The sequence below is a fragment of the Pan paniscus genome, chromosome 6 (genome assembly GCF_029289425.2).
Source record: "Pan paniscus chromosome 6, NHGRI_mPanPan1-v2.0_pri, whole genome shotgun sequence".
Classification (NCBI taxonomy): domain Eukaryota; kingdom Metazoa; phylum Chordata; class Mammalia; order Primates; family Hominidae; genus Pan; species Pan paniscus.
In genome coordinates this window covers 42,675,830-42,696,043 of record NC_073255.2, presented here as the reverse complement: position 1 = coordinate 42,696,043, position 20,214 = coordinate 42,675,830, and the positions used below count along the sequence as shown (strand labels likewise).

At 37.8% G+C, this 20,214-nt stretch overlaps 1 protein-coding gene across 7 annotated transcripts in view; it reads right to left on the bottom strand.

The window, feature by feature from the left end:
• NME8 (NME/NM23 family member 8) overlaps positions 1 to 20,214 on the bottom strand; it is a 406,785-nt gene that overhangs the window by 37,287 nt on the left and 349,284 nt on the right. Inside the window, exons 1-7 of one of the 7 annotated variants that reach the window (XM_055115850.3) lie at positions 13,712 to 13,813; positions 13,384 to 13,616; positions 12,134 to 12,173; positions 11,998 to 12,055; positions 11,692 to 11,798; positions 5,036 to 5,107; positions 239 to 355 (exon numbers count right to left, since the gene is read on the bottom strand). In XM_055115850.3, the coding sequence (XP_054971825.1) occupies positions 239 to 355; positions 5,036 to 5,107; positions 11,692 to 11,798; positions 11,998 to 12,055; positions 12,134 to 12,166 (387 nt within the window). In that variant the 5' untranslated portion in view covers positions 12,167 to 12,173; positions 13,384 to 13,616; positions 13,712 to 13,813. Of the gene's footprint in view, positions 1 to 238; positions 356 to 5,035; positions 5,108 to 11,691; positions 11,799 to 11,997; positions 12,056 to 12,133; positions 12,174 to 13,383; positions 13,898 to 17,084; positions 17,185 to 20,214 lie in introns of those variants that run through there. The other 6 variants (XR_008626206.2, XM_055115852.3, XM_055115851.2 and 3 more) reach the window with 6 other exon arrangements.

The window sequence follows — 20,214 nt, the reverse complement described above, 5'->3', positions numbered from 1 at the left end:
CACATGCATTGCCAAAATGCTTCCCAGAAAAGTTGCACCATTTACACACCTGGATAGTTACAAAATTAGGTTAAACAACTTAGGAAAACATCAAATAAAAGGTAATGTACTTTTTTAAAATTAAAAGACATAAAGTACTCAAAGCCTTTAGAGGTACCTAGCACCAGTAGTGCATTTTGTTCTATTTCACTCTAAATGATAAGCTTGTCTTCAAACTGTTGTTAATCCAAAGTATTACCTGAGGTCGAGCCATTTCACCTGCTGCAATTTTTCTCTCCTCATCGATCAAATTAATAACTTTTTTATTAACAAGCGGTGCATTTGCACCCTGAATCTTTTCGATAATTTTGCCATTCTATAAGGGAAATGAAAACAGGAGGGGAACTTTCATTTGGAGAACACATCAAGAACTAACACTTAAACTGGACTAAGTCATCCCTCCCTTCTACCCTACTCTCATCCTCATGAATCCTCTTTTAGCTATGGTAATTAACGTTTTACAGTGAGGTCTTAATACTGTGAATGTTCTTGACTTGATAAACTCAGCTCTTTGAGTTCTACCTCCAATTTGCATGTCCTCCAGCACCTTGCAGCAAGTCATCCCCCTGCAGGAGCTCTCACCTGATGCAATCTCTCCTGAGGCATCCTTGCTTTAAAGTTGAACAATTCTGGATAGGCCTCCCAATGACATCCTCCCTAGTTATTTTTGACACCATGCCCCTTTCACTCACTCATCTTTTAACACCTGTTTACTAAGCATCTGTTTACTGGTGCCGTACCAGGCATAATGGTATAAAATAATAGATCTGGTACCTGACCTAATTAGATTTTTTTTTAAAAAGCCCTATGTAAAAACACAAACATGTGAAACAGCAAGCTTAGTAGGTGCTATCAAGAGTGGTGCAAAGCCCTTGGAGCACCTATAAGAATGGGTTTTGGTCAAAGAGATCAGGAAAGGTACTTCTCAATGTCAGGAAGTGATTCTTGGTTTAAAATATGAAAGATGGGTAAGAGCTAATTGGGCAAAAAGGAGAAGAAAGAGCAAAAGGAATAACAGACATAAGGGTTCTAAAGCTGGAAGGGAAGATGGCAAGTGACAAGGCCAGGTGACAAAGTGAGGGGGAGCCTGGTGTGAGTTGAAGCCCAGCACCCAGGGGAAGCCAAACTGTGCGCAGCCTGGTGGACCAGGGATTCAGTCTTCATCCTAAGTGCAGTCAGAATGTTTAAGCAGAGGCCATGACCATGATTAAAATTGTTTGTAAAAATTATTTCACCTACTGTGTGGAAAAAATGCTGGGGGGAGCAAAAGAAAATATTTGCAGACAAGTTAGGAGCTACGCTAGAGGTGGAGGTGGAGAGATGATGGTGGTGGAGATGGAAAGGATGGAAAGAGGTAGATGAGTGTGACAGAGACCTGGGCAGTAAAATTGACAGGTCCAAGGTATGACTTGGATAGAATGTGATGTAAAGAGATGTCATCAAGGTGACTCTTCTGTTTCTCACTTGAAAACTGGATAAATTATAAGTTATCATGTTATATGCCAAATTCAGAGACAACAGAAGGGGACTGTGTTTGTGGGGAGGAAGATCTGGTATTGAATGAGTTTGCTGTGAGATGCTTTTTGAGAAAGCCAATAGGAGATGCCAAGACCCCAACCGGAAATGCTGCGAGTGGAAAGCATAGCATTCAGCTGAAGATGTAAACGTGATTTATTGATATACAGATGGTGGTGATTGAAACTGTGTGTAGAGGAAATTTTCTAAGGAGATTGTATAGCCTGATAAAGTCAATATTTAATCATGGAATCAAGAAGGGTGAATTTGCCAAAGGGACAGAGGGAAGTGGCATCCAGGAAAGTGAAAGGAAAACTAAGTCACACAAGCCAAAAGAAGCAAATATTTTAAAAAGGAGGGCATGGTCACCATATTCAAACCATTTAAGAGGTACAAATGATGAATACATAACAATATCCATTATACTTAGTACAGGCTGGTACTTGGATACATTAGCAACAGCAATTTTGGTGGAATAATCAGAGCTCAGGTAGAATGGATTGAGGAGTTAATGCGATGGAAAGGAAAGAAGTAAAATTAAATATAAAAAGTCTTCTGACCAACTTAGCTATGAGGTGAAGACAAGAAATGGATGGTGGATAGAGAGGGATATGCTATCAGAAAGAAGTATTATATATTTTTTAAATTGAAAAGACTTAATCATATTCAAAAGCCAATGAGAAAGATCCAGTTGAGTAAGGTTTAAATGAAACCTGAAACTCTAGTTACCATTTCCAACTAAAAAGTATCTTTCAACAATTCTGTGAATTATCTAATATCTCTTGAGGAAGGCTTCGCTGAGACTAGCTGGAATGAATCTGTTGTCAGCTAAAAATGCTGACCCGTACAAAGGGACATTGAGGGAATATCTGAATAAAATGAGCATTGGGCTTGATGGTGTTTTTGTGATCACAGAATTCTATTCTTAAATTAATGATTATGGATGTGGAGCAATGGGCAGTCTGAGACATGATTGCAGGAGTGATTCGATGAAGTTTATTGGAAGAAAAGTTTATTAGCAGCCAGGAGGTCAAGAATTGAAAGGCCAGGATATTGGGCGGGTTGTCAGTGTGGATACTAAAGTCCTCAAGGTGATGGCAGGACTCAGGCTTGAGAGTAAGACTTTAAACCACACGCCGAAGACCTCAGTCATCAATAGACCTGATCTGAAGGTCGGTAAATGACAGGAGTGAGATGGGGGAATAGGAGATTTAGCCACGTGAAACAGACCTCTAGTAATAGCAAAGAAAAGAAAGTTATTGAAGAACTAAGAAGTAAAGGAAACACCAACTATACTTCACATTCTGAAATAAACAGTTATCACTTCTGGGCTGTGGAGAGAGTGTCCAAAGGAAGAAGGTAGAACTAAGGTAAGCCAAGGAAGTGAGACAAAAGCTCAGAGCCATGGTCAAAAATCTTAGGAAGTCATTTTAATTCCAGATGTCATAGAGTGGAAAGGTTTGGGAGATAGGGGAAGAGTTGGAGAACTGGGTGTGACAAAGAATAAGCATTAGAAGGATGGATGAAACATGGCTACGAGGAAGGGTGGACTTAAACTCTGGGCACTGATTGCAGGCATTAGAGAACATGGATTGGATGGTACACTTAAGGAGAGTGGGGCTGGGTCTACTGGTCAGACTGGACTAGCTGTCAGGGTGATGGCCCGATTAGTCTGTTTTGTGTTGTTATGGGAGTACATGAAGCTGGGAACTTCATAAAGAAAAATTTATTTGGCTCAAACTTTTGCAGACTGTACAAACATGGCACCAGCATCTGCTTCTGGTGAGGCCTCAGGAAGCTTGTTCTCATGGAGGAAGGAAAAGGGAGACAGCATGTCATGTGGAGAGAGAAGGAGTGAGAGAAAGGTGAGACAGTGCCAAGCTCTTTAAGTAACTAGCTCCTGCATGAACTAATAGAGGGAGAACTCACTCATTACTGTAGGGAGGGCACCAAGCCATTTATGAGGCATCCGCCCCAATGACCCAAACACCTCCCACTAGGCCCCACCTCCAACATTGGAGGTCACATTTCTGCATGAGATTTGGAGGAAACAAATATCCAACCTATATTATCGACTATCCCAGAACTCCAGACTCTACAATGTGACCCACCTGCCCAATCTTTTCTCTCAGTCCCATGCTCCTACCCACTACGTGCAGCTAAAGCCTCCTCATTGTTCCATGAGCCCCCCAAGCCCATTCTGCCTCTGTGTTGTTATTCATTCTGGTCCCCTCATGAGTGTAATGACATCTAGTTTAGGAGTCAGCAAACCTCAACCCAGTCCAGAGACCGTATTTTAATCATGCTGAAATTATTCACTCCCTGGCTCTTTACAAAAAAACAAAACAAAACAACAACAACAACAAAAACAACGTTAGCTGACCCCTCACCTAAATCACTGAATTCTAAACATCCAACTTAGAGGAGATCTACAATGCATTTTTTACCATTCAATGCATTTTTTATCATTAACCCAGCAATTCAACTCTTTGAAAGGGTTGCAAGAATATTGTTTAATAGCAGAAAAAAGTTATATCCAAGATGTGTTTTTAATGAGTATTTCTAATATCAAAAATAAATATCCACAGTGGAGGAACAGTCCAAGTCCTGTCTACCTCCTCCGTGAAGGCTTTCTTTCTTCTGTCTCAGTTCTCGAACTCTGTAGCAGCTATACCCTGTGTCACACAATTTAGCACTAATTGTACACTCTGCTTTTAGAAAATAGCACTATTTATGACTTTCTAATTATTCATTTATATTTTATATTTATTTTATTATTACTTATTTTTGAAAATAGAGATGTGGTCTCCCTATGTTGGCCAGGTTGATCTTGAATTCCTGGCCTCAAGCAATCCTCCCACCTCAGCCTCCCAAAGTGCTGAGATTACAGGCGTTAGCCACTATGCCTGGCCTCTGTCTGATTATTAAAGTTGTGTGTTCCTCACAGAATATGTGGAAAATATAGAATAGTATGAATAATAAAACTTAAATTCGTCACCTGTTCCTCACACGTAGAAAACTGCTATAACATTTTGGTGGATCCACTTGCTTTCTTCTTTATAAATATAGAGATAAGAGTAATATGTATTATAAAAGACTGATCATACAGATGCTTTCTTGTATGGATATGCATGAATGTTTATAACCAATTCTCTCTTGCTAGGTATCTGTGAAATTTCCAAGGTTTTACTCCTGTAAATAATTTATTGTACAAATCTCCAATCATTTCCTTAGTAAAGATAAACGCCATCTTACTTTTCCTTTCCCTGATGAATCCAGTGTGTCATCATCTAATCCCTTCAATCCATAATAAGCTCCTAGCAGCCAAATTATAAAATTTATAAATAGTCAAGAAAAGATAAGGCAAACATTGTGTAATTACTGTCATTGGCAAACAATTTCATGGTAATTTTACAATGTTACTTGTTCTTAACTGCAAACTGGAATCTGATAATGCAATTGAGAAAGTAAATATACTTACAACACTAAAGAGAAAAACAGGTTCACATTTATCTCTAAATGGCTGCAAAGTCACAATGTTGTCAGCTTCTGCCTGGAAAAAGTAAACATTTCATATAATAATAAATAAAACTATATTCAAGTAATTTGATACACTATGTTGAAACAATGCAGAGATATATATAACTTTTAGGTTTACTGCAACATTCGGTATGCCTTAGTGGTTTTAGGGATCAAACTGCACATACTGGCGATTCAAGCCCTACATCATTTGGCCTTAACCTTTCCGCACCATTTCCCTTTACATTAACCAACCTTTAGCCAAACTTATTTACTCATCTTTTCCTCCCTGGTCCTGCCCTTCTTTTACTGTCCCTGTTCAACTATCCTTCCTCCAATTCTGTCTCACTTCCTTTTGCTGTAAATCATCTCTTGTTCTGCACAGCACGTTACTGCCCCTCTCCCAAGGCACCTATGTCCCTTTCAATGTTCTACTACAGGCACGTGTGGGCCTGTTGCACCTGCTCTGTTAGAAGGAGAGTTGTGTGCACAGAGATAGTATGTTTCCTATCCACGTTTGTATCTCATCTCCCTCTGTCAGTCATAGGGCCATACATTAAAAGAGGTTTACTAAACATTCCTTGAATAAATTAGTAGTCAACTTTTAAAGATTTTGAATTTCATGTCTGTAATTTTCTTAATATTTTCTCATAAATTTCAAGTTGTTCCAAATTAATTATGAACAACTATACATTCAATAATAGTGTCTTCTTCCATATTAACATAGTATGCATTGGTCCAGCTGCCAGAATGAGATCGTTTGGTAGGGTCTTCTGTAAGAGTTGGTGTCTTAGTCAGTTTGGGCTGCAATAGCAAATTGCTATTGACTGGGTGGCTGAACAACAATCATTTATTTCTCATAGTTCTAGAGGCTGGAAGTCTCAGATTAGGGTGCCAGCACAGTCTGGGTGCCAGAAGTGAAGGCCCTCTTCTCCACTAATGTCCTCACCTGGAAGAAATCATATGTCTCTTCCTTTATTTAAATAAAAACTTTGATTTTACTCTAATTACCTTCTAAAGTCTCCATCTCCAAATATCACCACATTGGAGATGAGGATTTTAACGTATGAAATTTGATGGCAAACATTCAGTTTATAACAGTTGGTTTTTGTAATCTAAGGCAACGCTTTTCAAAGTGGGATTTTCATTGTGTTCAGTGCAATACCATAAACCTTGACTAACACCTTGGGATCCAGATAAAGTGCTACTAGGGATGTTGCAAGTGCCACTAAAAAGCTGAGAAAAATCATGACATTACAAGAAAGAGCTGACTTGCCTGATAGGTACCCTAGATTGAGGTCTGCAGCTGAAGTTGCCCACCATTTCAAGATAAAAGAATCCAGTCTAAGAGTAATTGGGTTTTTTTTTAAAGGAAGTTCATTGAGCCATTGCTGCATCTGTGCCAGCAGGCATATAGATCTTGCACTTTTTCTGAAATACCTTTTTATCTCACACTGAAAATGCAGCTTTTATGCAGGTGCAGGATTACCATAAGAAAGACATGCCTATAGACTCTAATATGATTCCCAAAAAAGCAAAGTTATCATATGACAACTTAAAGCAAAAGTAAGTGAGGGATCTAAAGCTGGAGAATTTAATGCCTGCAAAGGATGGTTTGATAATTTTTGAAAAGGTTAAAAAATATTAACATATCAGGAGAAGCAGCTGCTGCTGACCAAGAGACAGCAGAAAACTTTCCAGATGCCTTTAAGAAAATACTTAAGGAGAAAAGATGTCTACCTGAACAGGTTTTTAATGCAGATGAAAGTGCCCTAAACTTGGGTTTTGGTGGGGGGAGGGGGATGCCACAAAGTTCGTTATTTAGTAAGGAAGAGAAGTGAGCACCAAGACTTAAGGAAGAAGAGATAGGCTAACTCAACCATTTTATGCATTGCAGTTGGGTTTATGATCAGGGCTGTCTTTCTCAATAAAACTGCTAACCCCCAATCCTTGAAGGGAAAAGATAACACCAGCTGCCAGTCTTTCAGTTTGTACAAGAAATCCTGGACAATGAGAACCTTTTATTCTGGATTGGTTCCATCAGTGCTTTGACTGTGGTGTCAGGAAGTACCTTGCCAGTGAGAGACTGTTTTTAAAGTTCTTTGATATTGGAAAATGCCTCTGGTCACTGAGAATCCCATGAGGTTGACACCAAAGGTGTCAAAATGATCTACTTGTCCCCAAACACAACATCTATAATTCAGCCTCTAGATCAGGGGCTCATAAGGACCTGGAAGGCTCATTACACGTGGTACTCTATGGAAAAAATGTCAGTGCTATGGAAGAGAACCCTGATAGAACATCATTAAAGTCTGGGAGAATTGCACCATTGAAGGTGCCATCATTGTTATAGAAAAAGCTGCAAAAGCTATCAAGCACAAATTAATAAATTCCTGCTGGAGAAAATTGTGTCCAGATGTTGTGCATGACTTCATGGGATTTATGACAGAGCCAATTAAGGAAGTCATAAAAGAGATTGTGTATGTGGCAAAAAGGTGGGGGGTGAAAGGTTTCAAGATATGGATGTTGGAGAAATCCAAGAGCTGAGAGACACCACACCAGAGGAATTAACAGAAGACAAATTGATAGAGATGAGTGCCTCTAAAGTAGTGCCAGACGATGAGGGAGAAGATGTAGAAGAGCCAGTGCCAGAAAACAAACTGACATTAGAACATCTGGCAGAAGAATTCCAGTTACTCAAGACTGCTTTTGACTTCATTTATGACATGGACCCTTCTATGATATGGGCACTGAAACCAAAGCAAATGGTGGAAGAAGGATTGGTACCACATAGAAACATTTTTAGAGCAATGAAAAAGCAAAAACGTCAGACAGAAATTACCACGTATTTCCATAAAATTACATCCACTGTGCCTGCTTCTCCTGCCTCCCCTTCCACTTCCTCCACCTCCCCTTCCACTTCCTCCACCTCTTCTGCTTCTGCCACCCCTGAGACGTCAATACCAACTCCTCTTCCTTCTTCTCCTCCTCAACCTACTCAATGTTAAGATGATGAGGATGAAGAATTTTATGGTAATCCACTTCCACTTAATGCATAGTAAATATATTTTGTTTTCCTTATAATTTTCTTAATACTATTTTCTTTTCTCTAGCTTACTTTATTGCAAGAATATAGTATACAATACACGTAACATACAGAATATGTATCAATCGACTGTTTATGTTACCCATAAGGTTTCCAGTCAACAGTAGGTTATTAGTAGTTAAGTTTTGGTGGAGTCAAAAGTTAAAAGTCATACATGAATTTTTTACTGTATAGGGGGGTTAGCACCCCTAACTCCAGCATTGCTAAGGGTCAACTCTATTTAGAAGTAATTCAGGTATTATAATTATAATGTTTATATTATAATACATAAATTATTAAGGATTAAATAATTTAATAATAATATAACAGTAACTATAATAAACACTATTAACTAAATTTTTATATCCCTCTCTCTCTATATATATATAAAATATTTAATGTTCCTCTTTTAAAAAGGCACACAGCAGAAAAAAATTGTATACTGACCATTCAGCTCAGGGCAATTTTAACAGGTAATAACCTCATACATTTTAATTTTGGACCTACATGTTCAAGTTCTTCCTTGATTAACAGCAGAAAACAATATGTCCGGCAGAGGGCATCCCTCCATTGCTGCTCACAACGGAGGTTTGGAGATATAATTTTCTTTCACCTTTATGGGCAGGTCACCAGAATCCAGAACCCCTAGTGTATGTGAATGTCTACTGCCACTTTTGAACAAACTTTCCTAATGCCAACTGCCAGGATTCACAAGAATTTCCTGATCCTCAATTCCCTGTGATCCATCTGTCAGCTGTTAGACACTTGTGATACTGTATTTTAACTTCTATCAACCCCTTTCCAACTGCATGTGGCAATCTCCTTTAGGCTCTATTCTCTGGTCTTCTAACTTGATTTTTCTTCTCTGTGAAGAATCGAGTCTAGAATAATTTCCTAGCTCCTTTCTGGTGGTTCTGATTCTCCAGAGTGAAACAGGTTGTTACAGAATCTTGTCTTTAAAAAAACTACAATGACAAGAGAATGAAAAAACCAGCCACAGACTGGGATAAACTATTTGCAAAAGTAATACCTGACAAAAGACTGTTATTCAAAATACACAGAATACTTGAAACTCAACAATAAGAGAACAAACAACCCAATTAAAAAAATAAGCCAAAATCCTTAGCAGACACCTCCTCAAAGAAGATATACAGATGGCAAATAAGTATATATAAAGATGCTCCACCTCACATAATCTCGGGAAACGCAAACTAAAACTACAAAGTGATTCCAATACACACCTATTAGGATGACCAAAATCCAGAGAACAGATGCTGGTGAGGATGTGGACCAACAGAAACTCTCATTCATTGTTGGTAAGAATGCAAAATGGTACAGCTGCTTAGGAAGATTTGGTGGTTTCTTACAAAATAAACATATCATTACCACATGATCCAGCAATCTTACTCCTTGGTATTTACCCAAATGAGTTGAAAATGTAGTATGTTCATACAAAAACCTAAGCATGGATGCTTATAGCAGCCTTTTCCTAACTGCTAAAAGTAGGAAGCAACCAAGATGTTCTTCAGCAGGTGAATGGATAAATAAACCCTGGTATATCCAGATGATGAAGTATTATTTGACACTAAAAAGAAATGAGCTATCAAATCATTAAAAGACATGGCGCATATCACTAAGTAAAAGAAGCCAATCTGAAAAGGCTCTACACTATGTGATTCTAACTATATGACATTCTGGAAAAGGCAAAACTATGGAGGTAGTCAAAAGATTGGTGGTTGCCAGAGGTTATGAGGTAGGGAGAGATGAACAGATTACAGAGGATTTTGCTGGGAATGAAACTATACTATATGATGCCATAATATAGTAAGTACATGTCATTACACATTTGTTAAACTCCCTAAAATGTACAACACCGAGAATGAACTTTAATGTAAACTACGGATTTTGGTAAATAATGATGTGCCAGTGTAGGCTAATCCGTTGTAACAATGTACCACTCTGATGTGGGATTTTGATGGTGGAAAAGGCTATGAGAGTGTGGGGATAGGGGATATATGAGAACTCTTTACTTCCTGGTAAATTTTGCTATGAGCCTAAAACTGCTCTAAAAATAACAACTATATAAAGACATTTTTTAAAAAAATTAAAGGAATGAAAACCTTACAAAGTCCTTATTTCAGAAGACAAAAAAAAAAAAAAAGTCAATTCCTTCACCAGGACAACAGGATTTAACTACTGTAGACAGCCACTTACTCTCTTGAATAGAAAAATAATAAGAGGTGAGTGTCTAGACTTTAAACTGCTTATTCATCATCTTGAACTAAGGAAAATAAGTCCTATGGAAAATGCATTTAAAGAAGGGGATGGATAGTGAAATACAAGGTCAGTAGGCAAACCCATTCCAATGTTTGGGTTGAAAGGGGCCATGAAAGACCTGTAACTGGGAGAACATGAGTGTGTTGTGGTTGCATGTCTGCATTAGGAACTATGTATTTCAGAGGTAAGAAGTAAAGATCTGTTATCATCTGTTATCTGCTCCTGTATCTTAAGTCTAGTTGGTTTGGGAGCTTTTCTATATAATATAAATATATTATATAAGCCACACATATAAATTCTCCAGTAGGGACATTTAAAAACAAAAAAAGGTGAAAATAATGTGATAATAAATTTTACTTAACCCGATACATCCAAAATATTATCATTTCAACATGTAATCAATGTATAAAATTATTGATGGTATATTTCACTTTCTTTTTCCATATTAAATTTTTAAAATCTAATGTGTCTCTTACACTTAAGCGTATGTCTTAATTCATATGCTAAATGTTAATCAGAAATAATTAATCCTTAATTAGCTTTAATAACATTTACAGTTAAGTAGTAGATTCACATACTCAAGTTATCCCAGATTTTAAAAGTTTTACAATAACTCAATGGAGTATCAGTTTGAAAATCCAGATTTAAATTCATTAAAATTAAAAATTCAGTTCCTCATTTGGACCAGCTACATTGCAAGAGCTCCATAGTCACTTATGTCTAGTAGCTACCATGTTGGACAACAAAATTCTAATTAGTTGATCATTTTATGTGAATAGATTGAAAAAACAGTACAATTCAGTAAAATGTGTTTGGCTATAATATTTTAATCCCTTATTGCAAGTAGGTAGCAAATAAATGAGGAAAAATCATTGCCACTGGAAAATATGGTAACTGGGTTAATGCCAGGGCACTACTCAATGATACCCAGTAAACAGCTTTTGCAGCCCTTATTCTAAAGGACACACACTGAACATGTGGTCAGGTGAAAGGAAACAGAACAATAGACGTATCCATTATTACACTTTTCTGACTTTCACAGTCATGGTAAATAGCCTCGACATTATAAAAATGGGATAAAAATCATGTTCATTCTCAGACCTAGTAGAATTAAATATATAGTAAAACTGCCAAGTAAAGACTATTTTGAAGAACTGACAGGTTGTTTAAATTAAGACAATACTTAAAGTATTAGAGGATACTTAAAAACTTAATATAATGTGAAAACAGTGGTTTAATGAAAACAAAATTCTTACGACAGCAAAATGCAGAATTTCATCTTCGTTCAGTTCATTTTTCAATTTTCTGAATAAAGGTTGCATTGCTTTGCAAGGTCCACACCAGGCTTGGTAAACATCAATCACTAGAAGATGATGATATTTATGAAATAACAAAGTCTACCAATCTAGGATAGCAGTTATCCCAATCTGGAGCCATGGCCAGGGCAAAGGCACTGCAGGATTTCTTGGTCAAAGTGGGGAGTGGCACTCTAGAGGGACAGGGTGACAGGAGGAGCTCTGGGTCAAACCCCAGGTGGCCAGACAGCCGGGGAGTCCTTATACCTGTTAAGCCTTTGTTCTGCAACATCTCATCCCACAGGCTTTGATTATTGATGACTGTCTGCAAAGTGGAAGGCACTGTAAAAGGTATTCAAGCACTAGTGCACCAGATAAAGAATTGTTGATATGTCAGACCCACCTGTAACTGGACTTCTCGTTTTTTGCTTGCCATTTATCTACTATCATAGGAAAAAGAAAGAAAAATTTTTAAGTAGGAAATTTAAATAACATTTTCTTTATGCATGCAAATAACATCTTTTAAAACAATTTTTAATTTTTGTGGGTACATAGTAGGTGTATATATTTATGTATCTCTGTATTTATGTACTTAAATATTTGTGTATTTAAATCTGAGATATTTTGATACAGGCATGCCATGCATAATAATCACATCAGGGTAAATGGGGTATCCATCACCTCAAGCATTTATCCTTTGTGTTACAAACAATCCAATTATACTCTTTTAGTTATTTTAAAATGTACAATTTAGATTTTTTGACTGCAGTCACCTGTTTGTGCTAGCAAATACTAGGTCTTATTCATTGTTCTTTTTTTTTTTTTTTTTTTTTTTTTTTTGAGACATAGTCTCACTCTGTTGCCAGACTGGAGTGCAGTGGCACAATCTGGGTTCACTGCAACCTCCGTCTCCTGGGTTCAAGCGATTCTCCTGCCTCAGCCTCCAGAGTACCTGCGACTACAGGCACCCGCCACCACGGCGGGCTAATTTTTTTTGTATTTTTAGTAGATACAGAATTTCACCGTGTTAACCAGGATGGTCTCAACCTCCTGACCCGTGATCCTCCCACCTCAGCCTCCCAGAGTGCTGGGATTACAGTATTCATTCTTTCTAACTGCAAATAACATCTTAATGTACTAGTGAAAAATTTCCCCACTGTACATTGGATTATGCAGTGTCATCTTTGCTGGGGAGAGAGAAGCTAATGTCATGGAAGGACTATTGTATGCTAGGCTCTATGCTAAATGCTTATAGCTGCCACACTATCTTATCCTCCCAACAGTCCTGAAGCAAGGTAAGAATGTTAGGAGTTACACGTCGTCTGGTTTTTTTTAAGGTTTTGTTTTCCTGAAATATTAGAAAGTGTTTCCTATATTATCAATTGCAAACATATGAACATGCCCGTGGATCTTTCTGGGGTCCCTCTTCAGATCTGGCTGCTCTAAGGATATTTAATCTTGAGAACAAGGCCACTAGTGTTTTCTGGGGCACGACATAAACTTCCCAAACTCCCTGTTCAGTGGTATCAGGGGCGGTGTAGAACAGGGGCCAGTCAGCGTGTGGGCGATAGTGGACACTAGCGTACAACAAAGGAAAAGCCACAAGCAAGACTGTATCCCAGGAAAGGTGCTGGTTGCTCCGGCAAGGCTTACACAAAACAGGTCCTCCTCTAAGCTAGACTGGGACGTTTAAAGAAAAGGAAGGAACAGGCCCAGAGGATCTAAATCGGCTCCCTCGTTGTGGCCGTTTGAGCGGCGACCTCGGCGAAGTTCCATTCCAGTACCTAGGACCCTGGTAGGGCCCGGGGCTGAGGCTGGCCGGCCTCCTGCTGGGCTTTCTTCTCCAGCTGATTCAGCAAAAGGAAGAAGAGGGATTCCCTGCCTGTCTGGGAAGAAGAAGGGGGGCAATGTTTTGTCCAACCCATCTGCCCGTGAGACTTGAGCGGTGTCTCGAGGCCCCTGCTCCAGACAGCAGCTATACCTGGGCAGTGGGGACAAGACCAGGTGGCGCCTAAAATCCTCCACCTCTTCTGCCCACACAATGAAGGAACAACGAAGTCCTGGTTCCACCATCACGAGACTCTGTTCTTCAGCTGCCTCATCCCCAAACTCCCATCCCCCATCCTCCCATCCCTACATTCCCCTATCCCCAGATGCGCACCAAGGTGCGCTTATCCCAAATGCAGATTTGATCATATCTCTCCTTGGCTTTGAATCCTTGGCTTTGACTGGCCACACTTTACAGCATAAAATGCATACACCTCAAATCAGAGCAGAAGGCTCTCTGCCAGCACCAGCCTTTTCTTTCTTTTTAACTTTGTCTTCATCTACCCTGGTTGGTCTCCTTCTTCTTCTTCTTCTTCCTCCTCCTCCTCTTCCTCCTCTTCTTCCTCTTCTTCTTCCTCTTCCTCTTCTTCCTCTTCCTCCTCTTCCTCTTCTTCCTTTTCTTCCTCTTCCTCTTCCTTTTCTTCTTCTTCCTCTTCTTCTTCCTCTTCTTCTTCCCCTTTTCCTTCTCCTCCTCCTCCTTCTTCTTCTTCTCTTCCTCTTCCTCTTCCTCCTCTTCCTCTTCTTCTTCTTTCTTTCTTCTCCTTCTCCTTCTTCCTCTTCTTCTTCTTCCTCTTCTTCTTTTTCCTCTTCTTCCTCTTCTTCTTCTTCCTCTTCTTTTTTCTTTCTTTCTCTTTCTTTCTTTTTCTCTTTTTTTTCTCTTTACTTTCCTTCCTCCCTCCCACTTGCAGCATCTGGAAATAATTTTTCACAATAGTTTCTGATTAATCCACAGGCTGAGATACAGAAAGCAACTGTAGAGTAGAGGGACACAATGAACCTTTGTAGGGCTCCTCATCCCTGGAGTGGACCAAATAGATGAGCAGGGCTACCTACAGAAGGATTTTTGACCAGGATCGTATCCTATCAAGACAGGACATGTAGTACTCCTTCACTTCACCATCTGCAATTTTCTTTCCTTTTTTTTTAAATTATACTTTAAGTTCTGTGATACATGTGCAGAAAGTGCAGGTTTGTTACATAGATATACACATACCATGGTGGTTTGCTGCACCCATCAACCTGTCATCTACATTAGGTATTTCCCCTAATGCTATCCCTCCCCTAGCCCCCCACCCGCTGACAGGCCCCAGTGTGTGATGTTTCCCTCCCTGTGTCCATGTGTTCTCATTGTTCAACTTCCACTTATGAGTGAGAACATGCGGTGTTTGGTTTTCTGTTCTTGTGTTAGTTTGCTGAGAATGATGGTTTCCAGCTTCATCCATGTCCCTGCAAAAAACATGAACTCATCATTTTTTATGGCTGCATAGTATTCCATGGTATATATGTGCCACATTTTCTTTATCCAATCTATCATTGATGGGCATTTGGGTTGGTTCCAAGTCTTTGCTATTGTGAATAGTGCTCCAATAAACATACATGTCCATGTGTCTTTATAATAGAATGATTTATAATCCTTTGGCTATATACCCAGTACTGGGATTGCTGGGTCAAATGGTAACAAAAGCCAAAATTGACAAATAGGATCTAATTAAAGAGCCTTTGCACAGCAAAAGAAACTATCATCAGAGTAAACAGGCAACCTAGAGAATGGGGGAAATTTTTTGCAATCTATCTATCTGACAAAGGGCTAATATCCAGAATCTACAAGGAACTTAAACAAATTTACAAGAAAAAAACAAACAGCCCCATCAAAAAGTGGGCAAAGGATATGAACAGACACTTCTCAAAAGAAGATATTTGTGAGGCCAACAAACATATGAACAAAAGTTTTTCATCACTGGTTATTAGAGAAATGCAAATCAAAACCACAATGAGATACCATCTCACACTAGTTAGAATGGCGATCATTAAAAAAAAGTCAGGAAACAACAGATGCTGGAGAAGATGTGGAGAAATAGGAATGCTTTTACACTGTTGGTGGGAGTGTAATTATTTCAACCATTGTGGAAGACAGTGTGGCGATTCCTCAAGGGTCTAAAACCATCTGCTATTTTCAAAGAAGTTTTATGTATTTCCTATAATTGCTATTTCACCAGAGTCAGACTGTTAGTAAATTGACTTTTGATTCTTCTTTGATTCAACACAATAGTTCACATGGTGAAATGCTCTTGCAAATATTTCAGGCAAATTCTTCATATAACACTTTGATGCAAGAAGTTTCAATGTATTCTCAAATTAGAACAAATATTTACCAGTGGCCAACACATGGAAGGAAGGTGTAATTAGTTTTTTTTGTTTTTTTTTTTTACATCATTACTACTAATTGCAAAAACTTTGAATGTTGAGGCTTTAAAACATAAACCTGAAGAGCCTTTGACTTGGGTCTGCCCAGAATTGACTTTAAGGGCAAATTCTCTGAAAATGTTGGTTACAAGACAATGTATATTTTATTATTGGAAAGTGTAAGCTATAAATGCCAAAAAGCCTATGAGAGATGTTACTTCTGAAGGGACCTAATAGTTTGTTTTGCTCCTTACATATATTTGACTTTATCTTTCAACATTCATTAAAGGTACTCTTACATTAAAGGCAGGTCTTACATTGACCTGCCTTTTCTTACCCTCACACAGCACTATGTATAGTGCTCAATTTGCTTTCCTTGGGGCACAAGTTTATTAGTGCCTAATTGTTTCATTTGTGTGTTCTCATGACTTCTAAATATATATGAAGACCCAGAAAAGAAGAACTGGATTGTAGAATTGTTTTCGCTTTGCTCTCTTCCTTTTGAAATCCTCTCTGGCACCTAGCATCACCATGTGTGCATAAACACTTTAAAATTAGATAGCAAGCTAGTGCATTTGGAAATAGCAGATATTCTTGACACATTTATGTACTCTTTAATGAAGATAAACAAAATTCTTAATTTTTGAATCCAAGAAATCTGTCTGGTGATTTCTCAAAGAATTTAAAACAGAGAGAGCTACAATTTGACCCAGCAATCTTATTGGATATACACCCAAAGGAAAATAAATTATTCTACCAAAAAGACAATGCATTCATATGTTCATCACCGAGCTATTCACAATAGCAAAGACATGGAATCAATCCAGGTGCTCATCAATGGTACACTGGATAAAGAAAATGTGTATATAAACATATACACCATGGAATACTACACAGCCATTAAAAAGAATGAAATCATATCCTTTGCAGCAACATGGATGCAACTAGAGGTTATAATCTTAAATGAATTAATGTGGGAACAGAAAACCAAATACTGCATGTTGTTCCTTGTAAGTGGAAGCTAAACACTGAGCACACATGGACATAAATATTGGAACAATAGACACTGCAGATTACTATAAGTGGGAGACAAGGAGGGAGACGTGGGTTGAAAAACTACTTACCAGGTACTATGCTCATTACCTGAGTGATGGGATTTGTACCCCAAACCTCAGCATCATGCAATATTCTCATGCAATAAATCTGCACGTGTACCCCTCATTTCTAAAATAAAAGTTGAAAAATATTTTTAAAGTTTAATAAAATAAAGACACAATGCTTAAAAAAAGAAGAAATCTGGTCCAGGTAATTAAGTAGACTATAAAGAAAATAAATGATATAGGGACTTACTTTAATTTTATCACTTCAGCTAGAGATAGAAGTAAGCTAGTCATCTATCCAGGAGAACTTCATATAACTTTAAAAAAATTTCTCCTATCTCCACTAGATCAAAATCACGGATTCTGAATTCCAATTTTAAAAGTCACCTGCATAATAATACTAAATTACATATTCTCTTTTCCCATTGTATATGAAATTAAGGCACTGAGAATAATAAAAACTCATAATAATAAAACAGAATGAGTGAACCTATTACAACTGCAACCTGTTGGGAACTGCAAGATTGATGGGTTTGGATTGAGATAAAAATTTTGTGCAGTTTCTGTATCCGAGCAAATCTGCCAGCCTGAAACTAATCAGAAAGAGGCTTTGGACCTCCCTGTCTGCTTTCTGTCTCAGAGACTCAGCGAGTTGCAATAAACCAAAACAGTAGCCATCCCTCTGCAGTCCAGGCACTGATTCATAATGCAATTTATGTACTATTTTCTACCTTTTACTACCTTTTCTGCTGTATTTATGGAAGATCACAGTTCTTTCTAAATAAGAAAAGCAAGGGTGAGAAAATGGAAAAATTAACTTGTGACATCCTGAGAGTCATAATCGGTGGTATGCTGGTAAATGTTAATAACCAGTTCTCTTGGAAAAAAATGTATACAACAAAGTATTACGAATTTAACTGTTAAAATGATGTTTCACATTTTTAATATATATTATAAAATATACAGTACTCTTTACTGCAAATCCCATATAGTCAATTGATTTTTACAAAAGTGTTTTTCTTTAATTTTTGCCAAACTCATGTTTCCATAGCTAATTCACAGTTGCAATTTGTTCAGAAGATGAATAAATGCTTGTTTACTATATGATTCAGCGAAGAAATTATTCATGTCATCAATGAATGTGTGTAGGTCCAGTAAGAATGTTGGTCAACATTTCAATGTACATTAATGAGTTCGACAAAGTGAAACAATGAAGATATAAGTTAGAATTTCACCCATTCATCAGTGACATAAACAACTTCTTGCTGAATATGGTAATAGTTTGCAAATACTGGAAGATTATTTCTCAAATATTGGGTGCTTTTTAGAATGTAACAACTACAGATGCAACACACTTTAACTTTTAATCTGCATTAATGATCAACAAATCAATGAAGTGCTAATTTGTAGCATTTGCAGATTTCCGTGGTGTAAATATTCCCACCATGTTCACTTTCAAGTTACCAGCATGATGCCATGGGACACAAAAGATATGCACTAACACTTCATTATATGGTTGGTGTTTTTACCTAAAGATACAATATATATAAGTAATTTTAAGAGCACAGAAAATAGTAAAATGTGATAAAGTGATAAGGAAGTAATAAGTTTGAGAAATTTATTACTTATATTTTAAATATAAATAATTTGTTACTTTATATATTTTTTGTAATGGTTGTGATTAATGAGCATCTCACATAATTCCTGAAACCTAACAATTTGTTCTCATTAACTAGTATAAGGTGGTTCCAAGACTCTGCTGGATAATAATTTTAAATGATGGCTTACACAGGGACAGCGATAGGAAAAGAAGGAGTGGAAATGTAGGATGAGTATGGTATATGCGTTCAGAATATTAGAGAAGAGGAGACGATCTGACTTCTGACAAGAAGAGCAGCACCAGATGTCTGCCATTTCACTAGATCTAGTTTTCAAAGTGCATTCAATCACCAACTATGTGTAGGTGAGTAAAACCAAGAAAACCTGGCACCTTGTTATTAGGCATATGACAGATATTTATATGAGTGAAGATATATATTTCAATGAAAACGCTAATAACAGCAACAACAACAAAAGCAACATGAGGCTTATGAACAAAGTAATAAAAATTAGTTAACATAATCTTCAAAATTAAAGGGTTCTTTACTAACATAAAATGTTTAAGGTATAAAGTTTGAAGAACTGACTTATCAATTGCATTCTATAAATTTCGACATGTTGTGTTTTTAAAATCACCATTCATTTATAAATATTTTCCAATTAACTTTTTTTTTCTTTTACCTATGGGTTGGTTATTTACATATTAGTTGTCTGATTTCCAGATAGGACTTTTCTAGGTGTTTTATCATTGCTGATTTCCTTAATTCTGTTGTGTTAAGAGAACATATTCTGTAAGATTTCAGGCTTTTGAAATCTGCTAAGATTTGTTTAATGGCCCAGCTTATAGTCTAGCCTGTTAAGTCTTACATATGCATTTGAAAATAGGCTCGGTGCTGTGGCGCACGCCTGTAATCCCAACGCTTTGGGAGGCCAAGGTGGGCGGATCACGAGGTCAAGAGATCCAAACCATCCTGGCCAACATGGTGAAACCCCGTCTCTAATAAAAATACAAAAATTAGCTGGGCATGGTGGTGCGTGCCTGTAATCCCAGCTACTTGGGAGGCTGAGGCAGGAGAATTGCTTGAACCCGGGAGGTGGAGGGTGCAGTGAGCTGAGATTGTGCCACTGCACTCCAGCTTGGTGACAGAGCGAAACTCCACCTCAAAAAACAAACAAACAAACAAAAAAAAAAAAATGTGTATTATGGAGTAGTTGGAGGCAGTGTTCTACAAATGTCATTTGAGTTAAAGCCACTGACATTGTCATTCAGATTCTTAAGTACCTTTTTTTGGTGTAGTTGTTCTAACAATTACTTAAGAAGTCTGATAGACCACAATGAGATACCATCTCACACCAGTTAGAATGGCGATCATTAAAAAGTCAGGAAACAACAGATGCTGGAGAGGATGTGGAGAAATAGGTACACTTTTACACCGTTAGTGGGAGTGTAAACTAGTTCAACCATTGAACTAGTGTGGCGATTCCTCAAGGATCTAGAACTAGAAATACCATTTGACCCAGCGATCCCATTACTGGGTATATACCCAAAGGATTG